The 19,915-nt window shown below is 36.8% G+C and overlaps 1 protein-coding gene across 3 annotated transcripts in view; it reads right to left on the bottom strand.

The window, feature by feature from the left end:
* Positions 1 to 292: 292 nt before the first annotated feature.
* Positions 293 to 19,915, bottom strand: part of rgs9a (regulator of G protein signaling 9a) — a 30,294-nt gene continuing 10,671 nt past the window's right edge. For 2 of the 3 annotated variants that reach the window (XM_060891845.1, XM_060891846.1), the window contains exons 2-18: positions 18,379 to 18,458; positions 16,555 to 16,651; positions 12,512 to 12,562; positions 12,324 to 12,430; positions 11,222 to 11,273; positions 10,559 to 10,617; positions 10,380 to 10,456; positions 9,833 to 9,914; positions 9,074 to 9,136; positions 6,269 to 6,298; positions 6,124 to 6,185; positions 4,464 to 4,577; positions 3,601 to 3,716; positions 3,430 to 3,517; positions 2,955 to 3,093; positions 2,799 to 2,881; positions 293 to 2,158 (exon numbers count right to left, since the gene is read on the bottom strand). In XM_060891845.1, the coding sequence (XP_060747828.1) occupies positions 2,002 to 2,158; positions 2,799 to 2,881; positions 2,955 to 3,093; positions 3,430 to 3,517; positions 3,601 to 3,716; positions 4,464 to 4,577; positions 6,124 to 6,185; positions 6,269 to 6,298; positions 9,074 to 9,136; positions 9,833 to 9,914; positions 10,380 to 10,456; positions 10,559 to 10,617; positions 11,222 to 11,273; positions 12,324 to 12,430; positions 12,512 to 12,562; positions 16,555 to 16,651; positions 18,379 to 18,458 (1,457 nt within the window). In that variant the 3' untranslated portion in view covers positions 293 to 2,001. Of the gene's footprint in view, positions 2,159 to 2,798; positions 2,882 to 2,954; positions 3,094 to 3,429; positions 3,518 to 3,600; positions 3,717 to 4,463; positions 4,578 to 6,123; positions 6,186 to 6,268; positions 6,299 to 9,073; positions 9,137 to 9,832; positions 9,915 to 10,379; positions 10,457 to 10,558; positions 10,618 to 11,221; positions 11,274 to 12,323; positions 12,431 to 12,511; positions 12,563 to 16,554; positions 16,652 to 18,378; positions 18,459 to 19,915 lie in introns of those variants that run through there. The other variant, XM_060891847.1, reaches the window with a different exon arrangement.

The following is a 19,915-nucleotide window of genomic DNA, read 5'->3' as shown; positions in this document are numbered from 1 at the left end:
GAGGAGATTTTTAAAAGCAGTCATTTTAGATCTCTGGCACTAATGAAAGAATAATAAAGTGAGCCAAAAATAAAGAAAGTGAACCAACACAGCCCCCTAAATTCTTACGAATGAAACAAATCATTCAAAATAAAAGAAGAATAAACGAACATCTGGATGTTTCTAAATCAGTTCAGTGTATATCCTTATTTTTATTTTTGTCACTTCATTAAGTTCAAAACTAATTTGCCTCTAAAGTGAAGGGATATAAAGGAATGGTGTACAAAATAAAGCGCAGACAGACAAATTGAAATCATTTTATACTACAACTTAACAACTTTATTCACATCTCACCTGCAGGCAGTAATGACAAGAACACGTCAAGAACAAGACACTGAGACACAGGAAATAATTAATGAGAAATGACCCATCACTGTTTTAAGCTAAATATAAACTACAGAATGCTGTTAAACACATCCACTTATCTCCGTCTATAACAGAAGACTATAATTGGGTGCGTTTTCAAGATTAATTCACTCACTGCTTATGAAATAACTCAGCCCTGTGTACAGCTCTTTATCCTGGGATGTGGATCTGTAGACTTTCCCAGAAACGCTGGACACAAGGTGGGAATACAGCTTCCCATAGTTACTATAACTATGGACAGAACGGTCTGTCACAGGCCAGGATACGCACACGTTCACCCACATTCACACCTAAGGGCAAATTAGTTTTAGAAGGGTATCTGAGAATGAGAAGGAAACTGGACAACGTGGAGGAAACTAAAACATTTGGAGAACATGCAGAATTCCACATAGTAACTTGAGCTCAGTGCCAATTCTGATAACCTTAGATCAGTGGCATAATTTTTAAGTATTTTTTTTTTTCTTAAATCTGATTAAAATTTGCCAGGACTGGACACATGTACATCATTCTACAGTTGATTGCTAGGTATAGCTCAATTAAACACTTACTTTTGTTTAGTTGTGATCAATAGAGATCCTGACAAGCAGGAAGTGGGGGCCACAAGCACTTCTTGTCAAGTGGAAGTCTTGTTCAAGCCCCAGTACCGCTGAGCTGTCACTGTCCGGCTGCTATGCTTTGGTCCTAAATTCCTAAGCTGCGATACGTGAAGAAAAAGATTTCACTGTTCTATTATCTATATGTGATAAAATGGGCTTCTTCTTCTTAAGTCTGAGTCATTGGACAGGGCCATAATGAGAGATAAAGGGAAATGTATGAGCAGAGATCAGAAGCACCCATAAGACCAATAACTCAAGACCCTAAGCAAGCATAAGTGGAAAAAGGTTCAGAAGAGGAAGAAGATAGTTCTCGAACCAGGCCTGCCAAATATACCAAATCTCCATATGTGGGGCCATAATGAGGTCCTTTTTCCCCAGCGAACAGCGAACAGCGAACACCAAGACTAGGTGGCTCAAGACAGCACCAGAAGCATCTCCAGTGCCATCAACACCAGCAATCACAACTAAACATCTCTATACAGCTTCTTTATGAAAAGATATTGCTGTTTAAAGCGCTATATCCATTCATTCTCTACAATGCTTATCCTACTGGGTCATGCGGAAGCTGGAGTCTATCCCAGGAGACTTAGGGCACAAGGCAGGGTACACCCTAGATAGGATGCCATTTTATTGCAGGACACACACATTCACACACCACACACTTGAGACATGGGGAAATAATGGAAAATAATTGAAAATACAATAGTAATAATAATGCTATCAAATACTAATATATTAAATAAAACTATAAATACTATTATTTATAAGGTTATGATTTAAAGGTACCAATGATTCTGCAGCTGATGGGGGACATGGTGCAGATTTTAATGTAGTAAGTAATCGTAATCCTACTAATCGATGTAACATTAAAAATTATGCTATTATGCAGTCAGTGTGAATTATGCTCTAATTTTTCTGAACATTGTCAACACAGTTTCACTAGTTAGATCTAATATGCATACAAGATGGGATTCGTATCTAACTTTTTATATAAACTCCTTCACTTGCGGTCCAGTTTGCTGGCCATCAGTTTCTTAATATCGATCGGTCCAGCTGCTGCAGCTGCTTTGGCTTTTTCCTCCTGTTCCTGCTGCCACAGGATGATGGGGTCGATGCCGGGTTTGCGGTTTCTTGCATTTTGCTCCAGTTGACCATCACTTCACAGGGTAAAGAATAAATACAAGTCTGAATCACAACAGTCCAAAAATTCCTCCTGTAGATTAACAATGAGACCTTTAGCGTATACTGAAGAATTTGGGAATCAATTAGTTTATCAAAACCTTTGGAAACTATATGTTTCAGGTGACTGATCACCGCCACCACCTGGATAATTATTTGGTCTTGGTTTGGCTCACAAGACAAGGCAAAGTTCACCAAAGGAAATTTAACAGGAATCCAAAGTCCAGCTAACTGAACCAAATCAGGACAGTGGTGACTTAAGTGGTTAAGGCTCTGGGCAGTTACTTAGAGGACCAGGGTTCAAGCCCCAGCACTGCCATGTTGGGCCCTTGAGCAAGGCCCTACACATTCTCTCCTCCAGGGATGCTGTATCATGGCTGAGCTTGTGTTCTGACCTCACCCTCACCCTCCAAAAGTTGAGATGTGTGAATAAAGAATTTCACTACGTTGAAGTTGTCTTTTCCCCTTCAGTCAATTACAATTTTTGCCTTGTGAATTCTGTTCATTTTTGTCCTGAGTGCTGCTTTAGATTAAACCATAGATGTCGGCACCTTTAATGTAAACTCCTCAAATTAAACAATTTCAAATCCCTTTATCTGGATACGCCATAACACTTACGTGAAGTTATGTGGCACGGGTGAGATCGCTTTTTTCTGAATGTCCTTGTAGACTGGTGACTTCAGATAGCGATAAAATGTGTCCTGTAGGCGATATGCAGAATTACAGACCAGTCATTTAGCAATAATCATTTAAAGTTTCCGAAACCTTCCAAACCTTCTTCATCAGCATGAAAATGTGTGTTTGAGCTGCATCCAGGACATTGCGGTGTGGATGTTCCAAACCCTTCACTGTCAGTCCCATCGTCCGACCGTCGATGTTAATCCAGCGTGGAGCTCCTGGAGATAAAAAAGTCCTGCGTACACACAAACATAAAATTCAGAGTGTTGTTGTTGTTGTTGTTATCATCGTTTTCTTTTCTGGAAATGGAATTCCAGTAATCAATGTTTAAGTCTGCCAATATTAAATATATAGGTATGTATCTTCTCTAAAATGTGTTGTTATGAATAAAATAAATGCAAACAAATGAGGAAAGTTCAGTAGTTTCTCCTCAATACACTAGGTACAGGACACAGAATAAAATATACAGCTCTAAATAAAACACTTATTTCAAAAGTAAATGGATCATTGTTCAGAAGTAGCCAAGCAATTATTTTAATGGTACTGAACCCTTTTACTACAAAGGTCTCACTTAAATATGGTCTCAGCTTTCTCAGACATGGATGCTGCCGCTCCCCACTTCATCTCCTCAGCAGCTTCCCAAAAACCCAAATTCTCACCTGGAAATAATCATAAATCAATGAGCTCTCATCTACAAGCTTAGCTCCACAGTCCAGAAATGTCAGTAACAATCAACACACACCGCTGAATTCCTTCTTCAGGAAGAGTTTGAAGTCAGCACGGCCTCGTGGATCGTTAAGTAACTCATAAAAGCTGAAGGACCAGCGCTCGACTCTTGACTTCGTAGGGATTTCAACGCTATGTAGCAAAATCAAGTGCAAAAGCATTATTGCATAATAATATCAATTTATCATTTATTGACAGTAGCACTAATACACCTTCTGTAACTCTGCTTTTTAATCGAGACTGTACAAACATATTAATTATTTTATCAGTTGGAAGCTTGTATATAAAATTAGCTAGGACACAAACTAAAAGATATACACTATAAATAGATACAGTTAAAAGTTGGTGTGTTATTTTAAAAAAAGGTAAATTTGCTAATAAGCATCTGCTTTTACAGTATCTGTTTACTGCTAACCATTAACAGAACTTTAACTTGTATACTATACTATATACTAAGCATTCAGTGTTGGTACAGCATTGTTTTTTTCTGGGAAAAAACCCAGAAAAATCACCATGTCATATTTGTGCATTTTTTTAAATTATACAATTTTCTCAAATTTTTTTATATACTTTCAAAGTCAGAGCTCTAAATGTGTGTCAATACCAATACAGATCCAATACCGACATCCACAGAGTAATAAGGTCAATTTCAAAGGGCAGTTTGTGTCCTGTGCTCATTAAGGATGTGAAACTGCACTTCAAATCAGTAGAATATTTGAACAAAATGTGCATTTATACTGTCACTGCTGTGACTTATGAAAACTCACAGTGTTCATTTCCAAGATCTGTTATGTAACTTTACATAACATGCATTTAAATAAGTATTATTATTATTAGTATTATTAGTTGTAACAGTTGCAACTGAAGTCAAAAACTCACTTTCTCATGTTCAGATCCCAGTATGTGACATCATCAGTTTGCCAGGGGTTGCTGGGAACACATGGTTTGAGAAATGGATCGTGGTCCTGATATGTTGTCATGTGTTTCACAAGGCTGAATGCGTAGGAAAACAAAAGTACACAAACATAAATTTGTGTAAAATAAAGACCACAAGCACTCCATCAAGCACTAATACAGAACTGCTCCAATTCTCAGGATTATCATTCCTTACTTATAAAGTACTGTGAGTTCTTGTAGGTTGAATGCACTTGGAATAATTACGTAACATATAAAAGATAAATATCTTGACTACTGGTGGACAAGTCAGACCTACAGTACCAGGAACAATCAAGGTCTGGATTTACCAAAACTCCATCATGCCCAGGATCCCGTGGCCTACTGCTAGTTTATGAGGTTCCAATCATAGTCAAGTCCCTGAAGAGGAAAACCTTTACAAATGTATGTCAGAGGTTCTGGTCCCCTCCAGTGAGCAGCCTTACTGAGGCATTTAAGGTGTCTATACAAGAGAGGCTCTTCGGTATAGAGAATCCAAGGACCCCAAAGCTAGCATTGAGGTCAGAATGGGTAGGAGGTGGAGAGCAGTCAAGGCACAAAGTTCTAACGGGGAATGTAGTAATAGGCCAGCCTGGGTTAGACTATTTCCTCAGGATTCCAATAGAGAAAGTCCATGGCAAGGAGAAACACCACCTGATCTAGGGTGAGGTTCAATTAGGTGGAGTGGAAGAGAGAGCCATCAGGTTGCAGGCCTTTAACAGCAGGGAGTATGGATGAGTTGGGAATCTGAAGTGCAAACATCCAGCAGGCAGACTACCACCATACCCAGTTCCTAATACAGGCAGTTTATGATAGCTTGCCAAGTCCAGCAAACATCCACATTTGGGGAAAACACAAAACCTATCTTGCTCCCTTTGCTCTAGAAGGGGATCAATAGAGCACATTCTAAGCAGACTCACAAAGGCCCTTGTCAAAGGTCACTCTCACTTGTGGCATGACAAGATGCTCAAAGCATTTGCTGAAATAGTAACCTCAGCTTTCCACACTGGACATAAACGACAACAGTCAGTAAGCAAAAGAGAAGCCTTCCCCATAGTCATGATTGACAACAGGTCTCCTTGCATCAGTTGTTGATTGGCAAGCAGACCATATAAACTCCACAACATTCCGTACTGACATGGCATGCCTTTAAGGTACCTCCAGACAGGTGATTATTGTAGAACTCAAAAGTGAATTAAAAAGAATACATGGAGAAGGCATTTGTAAGAAAGTGTACCAAGTATCAGATGATGGTGAAGCAATGTAAGAACAGAGCTGGAACACTCTCTGCAAACCAACAGAGGTCTATTGCCAGAGCTTTGCAGTCCACGCACTCTGAAAAGTCTTTACTTGGCTCAGCTAGGGTTTGGAAAAAAAGGAGGGACATAAATTCTCAGCAGACAGAGACTATGGATTAAGAGGGCAGCCCTGTGGTCTACTGCTGCTGGGGCACATACTGGGGACTGATCTCTCCATCGGGTTAGAAATATTTTATCACAGACCAGATCATATATTCCACAATAATTGTGCTCCTAAAATTGTGTTCAGATTTGGATATTTAATTGAGACTAAGTACACATTGTGTAATTATTGTTGTTGTACTCACGCTCCCAGCGACACTGAAGATTTGACCCGTGGTCTCATGATGATCTGCTGCAAGTAGATGATCTAAAAGACAAGAATAGTTAGAATAGAAGAGAGCAAGCTAAATCCGTTTAAAACAAAATATACACTTAAGCGATTCCACTTACAATTCTTCTATAGTAGTCAAAGGTTTTTTTCTAGAAAAAAAAAAAGGTTTCAATATTAGTATTTTTACAACAGGCCAGTATTTTTTAGTGCAAACACAACAAACAATACACTTTACCAACCCACATAATTAAAAGAACCATTGCACACAGAGAAGTTACAGCTGATCAGTATATGTATTTTAAAGGATACTCAAAGCCACCGTTTATCATAGTAACAAGCATAAAAGCATGTCAGCTAATATATTTCTATAATATATAATATATGGGAAAAAAAACTATTAGTTTTTCTTTAAAAAATGAAAAGTACCGACATCACATACCTTTGACATAAGTTGTTAAATAACAAGAATTATGGTTTCAAGCTGTAAGACTGGTACATGAAGAATGCACACTATAATGTATTAGGAGTACGTACCTAGGAAGTGTGTTGTGTACTGGGAGTGTTATTTGTAGTATTTAGTGGCCATACAGAGCCCATTGGTAAATATATATGGAGAACGTATGTGTGAACGTATAGTAATGGGTGTATGGGAGATTGCAGTGGGTGTCTATGTACTATGTGTAGTTTATGGAGGTGTATGAGGAATGTACATGTAGCGTAGTGTGGGAATGTACATGTGGGAATGGGCAATGCAGTGTATATACTCCGAAAGTACTGGAACAGCAAGGCTAGATCATGTTTTTAGGACAACATGTGACTGACAGGTGTTTCTTGTTGCCCAGGGATGTCCTGATAGACTGATGGTTTAAACAATCCCAAAACCAACAGTCAGTTACAAAACAAACAGTCTCCACAGGAGAGAGGTGATGGTATCACAAGCCACCATTTGAAGACAAGAAGAGTAAAAATATAGAGGGTATACTTCAAGATGTAAACCACACATCTGCAGTAAGAAACAGAACTTGATTGGAATTTGCAAAGTTAAGTTTTGGAACCAAGATAATAGGAAAAGTGATCATCCAAAGTGATAGGAAGGCCAAAGTATAAAAAAAGCTGGATAATGATCCAAAACATGCTGGCAACTCAACAAAGGTTTTAGACTGGCCAAGTCCATTACCAAAGCTCAAACCAATTGAGCACTAATTTCACTACTTGACTTTAGGGAGAAACAAAGAACAACGTTTGTGGTACGAGCTCGGAAGCTTGATGCAGTTATCGCAAGCTAAAAATATATAACCAAATATGAAGTGTTACTTACTTTAAAATCCTTAAATATCTATTTCATTATTTTTGCCCACCTGTGAATTGGGTGGACGTCCATCAAATGTGGCATATTCTAAATTGTTTAACACATCTAGATATAAATATCAGGAAATCAAAATTGAAATTCTGATCTATGGATTCAGATTTATCTTTTTTGATCTAAAACTTAAATGTCTTCAGTGTATAGCAAAACAAAAGAATTGGCCTTGCTGTTCCAATACTTTGGGAGGAGAATTTATTATGTAAAGTTAACCGAAAGGGTACATGTAGCTTTTAAAATAGTGTTAGAACTGTATATACATATGTGTATATATATATGTATATGTATGTATATATATATATATATATATATATATATATATATATATATATATATATATATATATACATATATATATATATATATATATATATATATATGTATATATATATATATATATATATATATATATATATATATATATATATATATATATATATATATATATATGTATATATATATATATATATGTAGGCAGTAATTAATAATACTGTATATGAGTAGTGTATGAGAAATTTATGGTTAATGAGTTAATGAGTAAATGATTAATTTATATTCTAGGGTCAGTGAGCAGACTTCATGAAAACCCAGGTTACCCATACAGATTAAAGAAAAACAAAAAATGCCTGAAAAGGAGAGAGAGAACAAAAAGTTTATTAGAAATAGTCCAGATTCATAAACATAGTAAACATTGAAATATCACAAGTGAGGTAAGACCCAACATAAAAATACACTCATTACAAACAGCCAAAATGTCATTTGGACCTTGGTCTTTTGTGCTAATTAACTGTTAGCAGAGTCCAGCAAACTATTTAATCTGCTTAAAGTATCATTAGCAGAGGTTATTTTGAGCATCTGACTTTAAGAGCAGGGAAGCCATGTTAGTGTGTGGAGCTTAGCTTTAGGTTTGGGCAAACTGTCACATAATTTCTGCTGTTAAGTCATTTTTAATTTAATGTAATAACATCTTTACTAGTACATTTAATTATTCAATACTTAACAGGAGACTATTTTAATAATTCAAGAATTTGAAAGACAGGCAGACATGAGTTATAGTTAAAAGGGGAATTTAATTTCATTTAATTTAGGGGATTTTATTTAATTTAATCTAGGGGATTCTTAATTTTTCTATTCATGAGTTGTATGTTCTATTTCATAAATTGTATAAAAATCATTACACACTATATAGAGAATGGATGGGGGTTTGCTTTGCAAGACCAGGAACCAGAAATCCTCTTAAATACACTAGCAAAAACCATCCTTTGCCATTGCAGTACTAAGGCCCAAGAAACACAGCTAAGCTGATCTAATGTTCTTAGGCCTCTTAGCATTAAAGTCTACACTCAGATGCCACTATAGGAAGTGCTGTCTTGTAGCTACATTTCCAGCATCTAGTTGAGATGAATTCAGGCCAATACACGTCACTAGAGCTGATAAAGTACAGAACAGCTCCTATTAATGTGACAGGGGTTTAACTGAGGACAACTGTGACAGGAAGAAGATGAGGGTGCATCAAAACAGTAAGGGATCGTTAATCTGCTGATGCATTCTCACCTTTCACCTCTTCGTTGTTGGGATCAATAAGCCGATCCATGCCGTAGTCCATGGCACTGTGAGTTTGAGGCTGTGAAGATAGAGAGATACACTTAATAGTAACCCCTTCATAAAACTCCTATATATACACACACTGTATGTAGTATATCTTCAGGATTTACTTAGAAATATGTTTTATTAAATAATACCCTGCCTTATAAAAGTTTTACATTTTATAGTGCTGAAAGTAAAACAGAATTAATTGAAAAGACAAATCATGAAGATTCATAAATAACCAATAATATTTTTGTGGAGGAAAAAAATATATATAGTTTGCAAAATCATTTACAAAGAAAAAAGTGTAAAACCCTTAAATCCATTCAGGTGCAAACACTGCCATCAGTCACATAATTAGTTAAACTGAGTTGACGTGTGTGTATGTGTCTGTGTGTGTGCGTGTGTGTTCAAAGTGTCATATAACCACAATATAAATACACCACTTCCTGGAAGGCCCCAGAGTTTGTTAGAGAACACACCTAAACAAAAAGCCACATGAAGAGCAACAAGCTTCTGAACCAATTCTGGGACAAAGTTATTTAGGACAATCATAGCAATAACTGCAAGAACCCAAACAAAATGATAACAAATATAACAGATTTAGTGCATCTTTACTTCACAGACCCAACTTTGAAAACGGATTTGCTAATTCTTTTGAACGGTGATTAAAATTCAATACACTAGATAACAGAAAACAACAGATAGTCAACAGACACAAAAATATACTCACTGGAGGTCTGTGTACGATCCAGTAGGCCCTTTCCTGACAATCATACACAACCCGATCTGCTTTGTCCCTTTCCTTCCCAACACTGCAAAAAAAGTAAAGCAAACCATTACTGGGAAGCTAAACACATGGTTACTTTCTAATAAAAGTTTAGGTTTTTCTTTGTAGCAAGTAAATTAAGTGCATAATGTGTTCTTCACAGGAATTGAATCTCTTTTTAATGTAATGTAGCAGGGCTAAGGTAGAGCAACTGTTGCGATTACAAGACAGTTGGTCATCTGACCCCACTTTTCAACACTGCTATGCTTTAGTGCATTCATTTGTTCCTGAGAAACCTAGAATATGAAATTTATTGTGCACAATTTTATCTAACCTTCTGAATGAATGCTAACAAAGTGAAAAAAAGCAAGCGACAGCCAAACTAGCAAGTAAGTAAACTTGAAAAATTAGCAAAAACTTACCTAGTTAGCATAATGTATTGTATATTCTAGTTTGGTATAATTTAAATGTTTTAACTAAATTCTTCATATTGTTCAGTGTGAAAACTGACCTGAATTGCTCTTTGGCTTGCATCACTATAAAATCCCATTTGTGGTGAAGCCATTTGTGAAGCTTGTTGTAGTTCTCCTGTTTATTGCATTAACAAACTGCTGTTATTGCTTTTTCTCAAAAAAACAGGATATTGTGTGGCATTGTGTGTGTAGATGCTTTGTGTAGAGAAAGCAGAACCTGTTCGTAGTTTTCAAGCGTCCCCTTCTTTCGCATGTTTCTCTTCACCAGATAAATTGCTTTAGTGAAAACAAGACAGGAAATTTAACTGTGTGCAAACTCTTAAAATCAATTCATTTCTATAAATCAATCTACCATCTATTCACCTATGCAATGGGATAAAAAAAAAACTTCTACTGGATTATAGCACAAGAAACAGCACAGCATAGGATCAGAACAATACAATAATTTTTTAGTAAAACTAATGTGCCACTGTTTTGATCAGCTTTGAAGACAGAGTTCAGCCAAAAATGAAATATATATAATAACGCCTAGAACCTTCAGCACCATTTCACATCTACTACAGGTTCATTAACTATCAGCTTCTCTTGTGTCATTCTATAAAATACAGATGGTTAGGACTAGTACGTTGCTGTGTTCTAAAAGAAATATACACATTTCAGGACATGCTGTGATGAGAAATTAACTGACTTAATTGACAAAAGAGCTGCATCACACCATCCTGTTGATAATTATTGCCAGTTAACATCATTCCTCTTTGTGGGTTGTTTCTTATATGTAATATGCGTTTCCTAGATTGTTTGAAGGCTGCGGTAAAACTGGGTGTGTTAAGGGCCACATAGGAAAATCTATTAATTCCATAATATAATTTGTTTAAAATACCATAATCAGTGTCTTCTTCCTTCCATTTCTGCACAGGCCAGAAGTACGGTGTCTACGAGTGTAAAAATTTAAGAATCATTTGTATTAAAAGATTCAGTGTAAAACTGGGAAAATATATACAACTAAAGATGATATCATATACCTGGAGGTTAAGCACCATACGGTAGTATGTATCAAAACCAAGTGCACTACTATTAGATGAATGTTAATAAAAACGTTAAATCCCATAGACATGCTAGCAAAAACATGGACAAACAAATTTGGTTTCATCATTAGTTCTACACAATGCTGCTTCTTGTTAAAACTGGATATTTAGAGGTGCCCTGCCACACGTATTTCATTACTTTTCTGGTAATGTCTGAAGTTTACCATGGACTCTGTAACATTTTTTGTGGAAAAAATGCCTTGGTTACCTTGTTTCAAGCCATTCTAGTGTGGTATAGAAAGCCTGCAGGAAGACTCAGCTCGATTTGCGCCAGTTCTCTTTAATATTCAATGATCTATGCTGCTTGGCTCCGATTGGCTAACCGCTAGGATATGAGAGCATGACTATTCATTCACCCAGCGCAATAAGTAGCCTAGGCTAGAGGAACTTTGTTTACAATCACCAGGAATTGCGACAGAATGGCTTCTTCACAAGCCCGTTGACGTTCAGCCATCCTTGCTGTATAGGAAACTCACTGAGCTACACGAATTCTGGGGGCGCGGTCTCAAGTGGGAGAGCTCATGAATAGTAATGAGCTCGATCAATTCCACGTCACACTGAGCACGTCAAATTGACCTGAAGTGGCTAGAGCTGACAGGGGAGGTATCAGTTCATTTTCACATTCCCGACATAACACAAACACATATGGACCTAACACATATCAAAAAATACAAGTAAAAACGGTTTTGTGTGGTAGGGCACCTTTAGAAGGTGACTGAGATAAACCATACTGCAAATTAGCATTAGCACAAAGTTCTGTATTTATGGCAGTAATCGTTAACGTCATATAAAAACTGTAATTACTGAGACTTGAGCAGCAATTCTGATGGGAGTTAGCGAATTGGTATCATAGCTGCATCTAAAAAAACAACAACAGTATCTGATCCCAAATTATACCTGAAAGCGATAGAGACTGGCATCTGGCTTGAGGATGAGTCTTTTGTGGTCTTGTAATGGGTAGATGAAGCCAAAAGCAACTAACATGGTGCCAATTGTCCGTGCCTCTAAGAAAAATAGTTATAAACCAAAGTGTGGTGAAGATACAGATGCAAGCACATGCTGATACTCAATGGATAACTAATTACCTTGATTATCAACCTTCATATGACTGGCAATCCATGCAAGAATGTCCTGTCCTGTGATACAGACACACATGCAAAAACATATATTTATATAAAACATACATTTATCATACACAGATTTAAAGGGAGCCTGAAGCCTGATCTCAGGGGACTCAGGGCACAAGACAACCTGGACGAGGTGGCGGTCTATCACAAGGTACAATCACACACACTCTCATTCACATTACAGAACATTTAGAGATGACAATTAGCCGAGAGAGAGTTTTAGAGAGGGAGGGGATGGTTAATCAATGCATTAATTCATAATAATTCATTAGATTATTAAATGTAAAAACAGAACAAATATGCCATATATGTGTGTGTGTATATATACACACATATATGCCATATTTGTTCTGTTTTTATATATTTATGTATTTTATATATTATATATGGAAACTATGGTAGAAAATTGCAATAGGAGAATATATACTGTATACAGGTGCATCTCAATAAATTAAAATGTTGTGAAAAAGTTCATTTATTTCAATAATTCAACTGAAATAGTGAAACTTGTGTATTATATAAATTCAGTACACACAAACTGGAGTAGTTTAAGTTTTTGGTTCTTTTAATTGTGATGATTTTGGCTCACATTTAACAAAATTCAAAGAAAAAAATCCAAACGAACTGCAGGCCTCACTTGCCTCAGTTAAGGTCAGTGTCCATGACTCCACCATAAGAAAGAGAGTTGGCAATAATGGCCTGCATGGCAGAGTTCCAAGACAAAAACTGTTGCTGAGCAAAAAGACTTCTGTGGACTGACGAGACAAAAGTTGAACTTTTTTGAAGGTTTGTTTCCCAATATATCTGCGCAAAAGTAACGCTGCATTTTAGAAAAAGAACATCATACCAACAGTAAAAGATGGTGGTGTTAGTCTGATGGTCTGGGGCTGTTTTGCTGCTTCAGGACCCAGAAGAATTGCTGTGATAAATGGAACCATGAATTCTGCTGTCTACCAAAAAATCCTGAATGACAATGTGTGGCCATCTGTTCGTGACCTCAAGCTGAAGCAAACTTGGGTTCTGCAGAAGGACAATGATCCAAAACACACCAGCAAGTCCACCTCTGAATGGCTGAAGAAAAACAAAATGAAGACTTTGGAGTGGCCTAGTCAAAGTTCTGACCTGAATCCTATTGAGATGTTGCGGCATGACCTTAAAAAGGCGGTTCATGCTCAAAAACCCTTCAATGTGGCTGAATTACAACAATTCTGTAAAGTTGAGTGGACCAAAATTCTTCCACAGCGCTGTAACAGACTCATTGCAAGTTATTGCAAATGCTTGATTGCAGTTCTTGCTGCTAAGGGTGGCCCAACCAGTTATTAGGTTTAGGGGGCAAGCACTTTTTCACACAGGACCATGTACTGTAGGTTTGGACTTCCCTTAATAATAAAAACCTTAATTTAAAAACTGCATGTTGTGTTTATTTTGACTACTATTTAAATTTGTTTGATGATCTGAAATATTAAAGTGACATATTAAACGGGCAAACACTTTCACAGCACTGTATCTATCTATCTATCTATCTATCTATCTATCTATCTATCTATCTATCTATCTATCTATCTATCTATCTATCTATCTATCTATCTATCTATCTATCTATCTATCTATCTATCTATCTATCTATCTATCTATCTATCTATCTATCTATCTATCTATCTATCTATTTTTATTTTATTTTATTATATTATTAGCCCCCCAGGAATTTTGGAACATTTTCCTAAAGATCTTTCCAATTTTTGTAGCATTGATAAAACTTGATATAATCAAACATTCGCCAGTGCTATTTAGTAGCTTTTGGTACATTTTGAAATATAAAATACATTTATAGGCTTGCTTTATAATCAAATATAGTGAAAATGGGGTGGTCAAAAATATTAGCCCCTTGTGAATATTTGCTTTCAAAACACACCCAATTAATCAATCAGCTTTCAAAACACACCAAATTAATCAATCAGTTTTCAAACCACACCTGTGCAGTCAATTGGCTTCCTAACAACACCTGGGCATTCAATCAGCATTAAAGGACTCCAAGGAACAGGGCACTTGAACACATTATTGGGAGAGACTATTTTTACTCACCATGCCAAAGACAAAGGAAATCAGTCTTGAGCTCAGAAAGAAGATAGTGGAGACTCATGATAAGGGGGAAGGTTATACTGCCATTTCCAAGCGTTTCACAGTGTCTAGAACCGCCGTACGTTGCATCATTGCCAAGTACAAGGAGACAAATTCTGTAAGAAACAAACCTGGGCGTGGTCGTAAGCGCAAGATTTCAAGAACCCTGGAGAGGAAAATAGTCAGAGATATCAGCAAGATGCCCCGGACATCTGCCAAGATGATTGTTGCTGACCTGGCCTCTTCTGGAGTTGATGTTTCAAGGAACACAGTTGTGAGGGCTCTTCATCGTGGTGGGCTTCAGGGCCATCGTCCCAGAAGAACCCCTTTACTCAAACAGCGGCACATCACAGCTAGACTGAGGTTTGCCCGTGAACATTTGAAAGGTAAAGATGAGTTTTGGGAGTCTGTGCTTTGGTCTGATGAGACTAAACTGGAACTGTTTGGGCACATGGATGTTGCTTATGTTTGGTGAAGAAAGGGTGAGGCCTTCAACTCTAAGAACACAGTTCCCACTGTTAAACATGGTGGTGACAGCATCATGCTGTGGGGCTGTTTTGCAGCTTCAGGCACAAGGAGCCTTGTTCGGGTGCATGGCATCATGAAAAAAGAAAATTATGTTGACATTTTGAGGGATAATATGCAGAAATCTGCTCGTAGTCTAGCCTTCGACGCTGGGTCAACGCTGGGTCTTCCAACAAGACAATGACCCAAAGCATACATCGAAATTGGTCCAACAGTTCCTGAAGGATACCAAAACCAAGGTCCTGGAGTGGCCCGCACAGAGCCCAGACCTCAATCCTATTGAGAATTTGTGGTGAGTGCTCAAAGTCAATGTCCATGCTCGGAAGCCATGTAATTTGGACCAGCTGGAGCAATTTGCAATGGAAGAATGGGCTAAAATCCCTCAGGAAACCTGTGCCAACCTAGTAAAGAACTACTCTAAGAGGTTGTTGTCAGTTGTGGCTCAGAAAGGGTTCACTATTGACTATTAATGACCGGGGGCTAATAATTTTGGACATTTCATTTTTGCCCTTTCTTGTTTCAACTCACTATTTCAATTAAATATCCTAATCAAACTTAGTGGAGATTTTGTCTTTGTTATTTTGGAAACAAATACACTATAAAACACTTGTTGTTAATGGTCATTTCCATGGAGAAATCAAGAGTTTTGTCTAATTTCATAAGGGGGCTAATAATTTTGGCCTCAACTGTATATATATATATCTCAAAGAACAAATGAATAGTAGTATAAATGTATAATATAAAAGCAAGGCATGCAGATGCTTGGAGGTTTAGTGAGAGGATTATCTGTACTGTTAATGTAGATTAAAGGACAACTTTAGAGTTACAAATCAGCAGACACACTTCATTTGACTGACAGTTGCCATGTTTAGCCAAACCTGATTAGCCGTGCTTTATATTAACTTCACTTGCAGAACCAGTGATTCACAGGGAGGGGGATGGATGGATGGCTGGATGGATGGATGGATGGATGGCTGGATGGCTGGATGGATGGATCTTCAGGACCAACAGATTGAAGAAAAGCTTCGTTCATCAGGCTGTCAGGAAGCTGAACTCACTCCTGAACCTGCCCCACCTTCCCTTTTCTGCCCCAAGCACCACAGATCTATGAACCCACCCCCACCCCTCCAGATCCCACATCCCCAGGTCCTTCCACTCCCCCCTCCCACTAACATAACATAATGTCTGACATACATGTGTACTGAATTTTAAGTACTAAAGTAACCGTAATAGTAAGAATGTAAATGTCTTTATATTTGCAGTCAAAAATGCAAATAAAGAGGAAATTAGAATTTACAGAGCTAAAAAGAAAGTCAATAGTGTAAGAAAGAAAGAATTATATACTTTCTTCAGCTTACCTGCGATGACATGAGGAATGGAAGTGGTGTTCAATTTCTGCTCAGATGATTTTACCCCAGATTTTGAGTCCTGCATTGCCAGCACCAAGGCTTCGATCTGTGAAAGGATAAACAAGATAGTGCATGCTCAGTACTAACAGGTCTATAAATGCACAGACTGGATCACAGTGCATTTGTGAATCTGATATAAGGAACCATGCAGATTTCAAAAGCATATTCTAAGGTATCAGTCAAATTTTTCCATGATAATAAAGATGTATTGATACAAAAGCCTAAATAGTGTTTCTAAAGACATATAGAGATTGCTTTTCAGTTTGATTGAGGGCCAGTAACTTGACTGGACGTGTGATGTTCCAAGAATGCTTATATGTATGATAGCTAGTTTGAAACTACAATAGTGTTAACAACATCGGCTAATAATTACGGCTCTCTGCGTGCATGTTCGTACCTTAGCCACAGCTCATATTCAGTATCAGTATTCTTGTGTGTGCAATATAGATTAATTATAATTGACATATAAATTTAGCTACAAGTATTGAAAAAAATCTTTTCCAATGCTTCTTTGTGTAGTTAAGGTTTCTTATAGTTTGTTAAAAGGTCTGTTATCACACTTTCTGACAGGAAAACAATGTTGAAGTGTTCTACACAGAATTTTAAGGGTTCCTCTTAAGGTCCAAGTATACAATAAAAGTTAAATAAATTTGCTTCATGGTTACAGCTGACTAGTTTACCCTTATCAATGACAACTATTATATATTCAATTATATATATATTGAAATATATTGTGCTAATGTTTGTGATTTGAAAGATGTTCCATGTATGTAAAGCACATCATCTTTAGTGTTTTATGCCATTCCTGTCATGCCCTAGTGCTGAACTGGTGGTTTGAAAAGATATGGTTGGCTACCTTCATGTGTTTGGTAGCTTGTGTATGATAGGGCCAGGACTAAATTAGACAGAAAATCAGGGGAAAAAAATACACCTACTGTAGTGTATCCATTTCTCTTTACGTTTATATTTGTTGACAAAAGGGGATTAGATTTAGTTGTATTGGTGGTTCTGGGAAGGGGTCAGTGCCTCTAAATACTTGCAGTATCTCCCATGCAGATCAAATACTGCCTAATATAACAATCGAGCAATTTTTTAAATGCCTCATCTACCCCAGCATAATACTATAGTTGTGTAATTTGTATATATTCACGTTATGTAATTTTATATTGGAAATATCGCATTATTTGGAGAAGAATAAGGTTCAATGTTGATGCACGGTCAATATATTCTAAGCAAAAATATTCTGTAAGTTTTTGGTAAGTTTGGCGGCTACTTGAGTGTTTAAAATTCAAGCACTAATTACAACAACATCATTTAGTGTTAGTACTTAATAATGGTATAAACTATGAGGAAACGATGTGATTGCAGTCTGTTTAGCAGAGAGAGATTTTTGTCAAAAAAATGTTTTTTTTTTTTTGCTGAACTATATGTTTGTGTGTCATGTCTGAATGGGTCTCACAAGTAGCACACAATATCCCTCTCCATATTAAACCACATTTGTACATTAAGCGTGACATATTTTCGCTTATCAAACACAACCACATAATCTCAGTAACAGAGCTGTTATTTAGTTGGTCAATAAAAGGTCTATTTGAGTAGTTTGGGAGCACATAGTGTCCACAGCATAACGTGCATAACAACAGATTTATAATCTTATACTGATTGCATCATGCTCAAAAAATGTCAATTAAAACAAATGAATATTAATAACAATAAAAACAATGTTTTGTAACAGCAACAAAAAAAGCTGCTAGTGTGTGAATGTACACGTACCTTCTTCAGACAGGACATTCGAGGTCTATAATGCTGCCCATGGTCTCGGATTAATTTAATCGTCATTTTTCTTTCAGTTCCTAAAAAAATAAGTAGTACAATTGGAATTGCTGCTCTCAAACAACGTGCTGCTGAGACCCTGAGCTGCTGCACGTGAAAAGCAAATTAGGGCAAATTTGTCCACCAATCACAAAGCAGATTATTATTTTTTTAATCTCCACAGCCAACCTGTTCACCTGTCAGTGTACGCAATCTACATTAGACTGTGTTGTGTAAAGATATACATCGCAGAATTTCTACTTAATATGGTTTACACATTGCCTATATGTACATTTCACTGCACCAAATGCATTAACATTTATATCCCATTATATAAAATCTGATTTCAACTTTTCGGTATTTTTCTGATAGTAACCTTACCTTATTCTTCATTTCTTTGTCTTGCACTGCAAATAATTTATTAGGAAGAACATATTTCTCAACATAGATACAACCGAGTCTTTCTTGCTTAAATTTACCATACTGTAAACTCTCTTAGATCCATTCATAATAAATAGTTCCTAAAGAACTACGATCATATTTTTCTGGAATACTTTCCTTCTAAAGGTGTTCATAATTGAATAAAAGCTGAGCTTTCGAACGTCCACTAGATGCCATTAGTGGACAAAAACAGCGCCTTGTGTGCAGCCTGACAACTGTTTCACTGCGTTCTGTAAAGTTTTGGAGAAATGAAAGCCAAAAAACGGCAGGAGTATTTTGCATTTTAATGCAAAACATTTTTATCTGAACCTGAAATAATGTGCTTTATTAGGTACAGGTGCTTTATTATACTAGCATGGATTCCACAAAGTGATGAAACCTTGATTTCCAGATTACGGTCCATGTACATATGAGCTTCTGCAGATGCGTCAACTGTAATCCCATACTGTATGTACTTTGTTGGAATCAGGTCTGGTGACTGAAGATCATGAAAATACACAACTCATTGTGATATTCATGGTATCATAGCTACTTTGTGACATTATTATGCTGGAAGATGTGTAAATGGATGTCATAAAGGAATCAATGTGGTGAACAATGCTCAGATTTTGCAGATTGATGCAGAGTTTGTAAATGATTTACAATGAAACCTTTCCCCACATCATTAAACCAGCCATATCACCAGCCTGAGATGCAGATATAGTAATTTGGGGCCCAAAACAAATCTATTACAACATAAGACAAGGTTGGGGGAAGGGGCTTGCATTGAAACTGCTGAAATAACCACAATATCAATCATTTACTTATTTTAACCTAAATATTTCAAATTTCACCAAATGTTGTTTAACATCAATTATTATAGAATTTGCACTATTATGGGGTCTTTGGCTTCTGGGTGCTTAAGATTACTTAAGTGCTGAGTCCACCCTTATATCAGGCAACATATTTAACAATCTTCAACTTCCTGACTTCAACAGATTCCTGTTTTTGGCTACGAGGAGTGAAACTGATGTAATATTCTGCTGTTTTAGCTCATGTACCGCAAATTATGTGCATT

The sequence above is a fragment of the Tachysurus vachellii genome, chromosome 18, assembly GCF_030014155.1.
Source record: "Tachysurus vachellii isolate PV-2020 chromosome 18, HZAU_Pvac_v1, whole genome shotgun sequence".
Taxonomy (NCBI): domain Eukaryota; kingdom Metazoa; phylum Chordata; class Actinopteri; order Siluriformes; family Bagridae; genus Tachysurus; species Tachysurus vachellii.
This window is presented reverse-complemented; position numbering and strand designations above follow the sequence as displayed.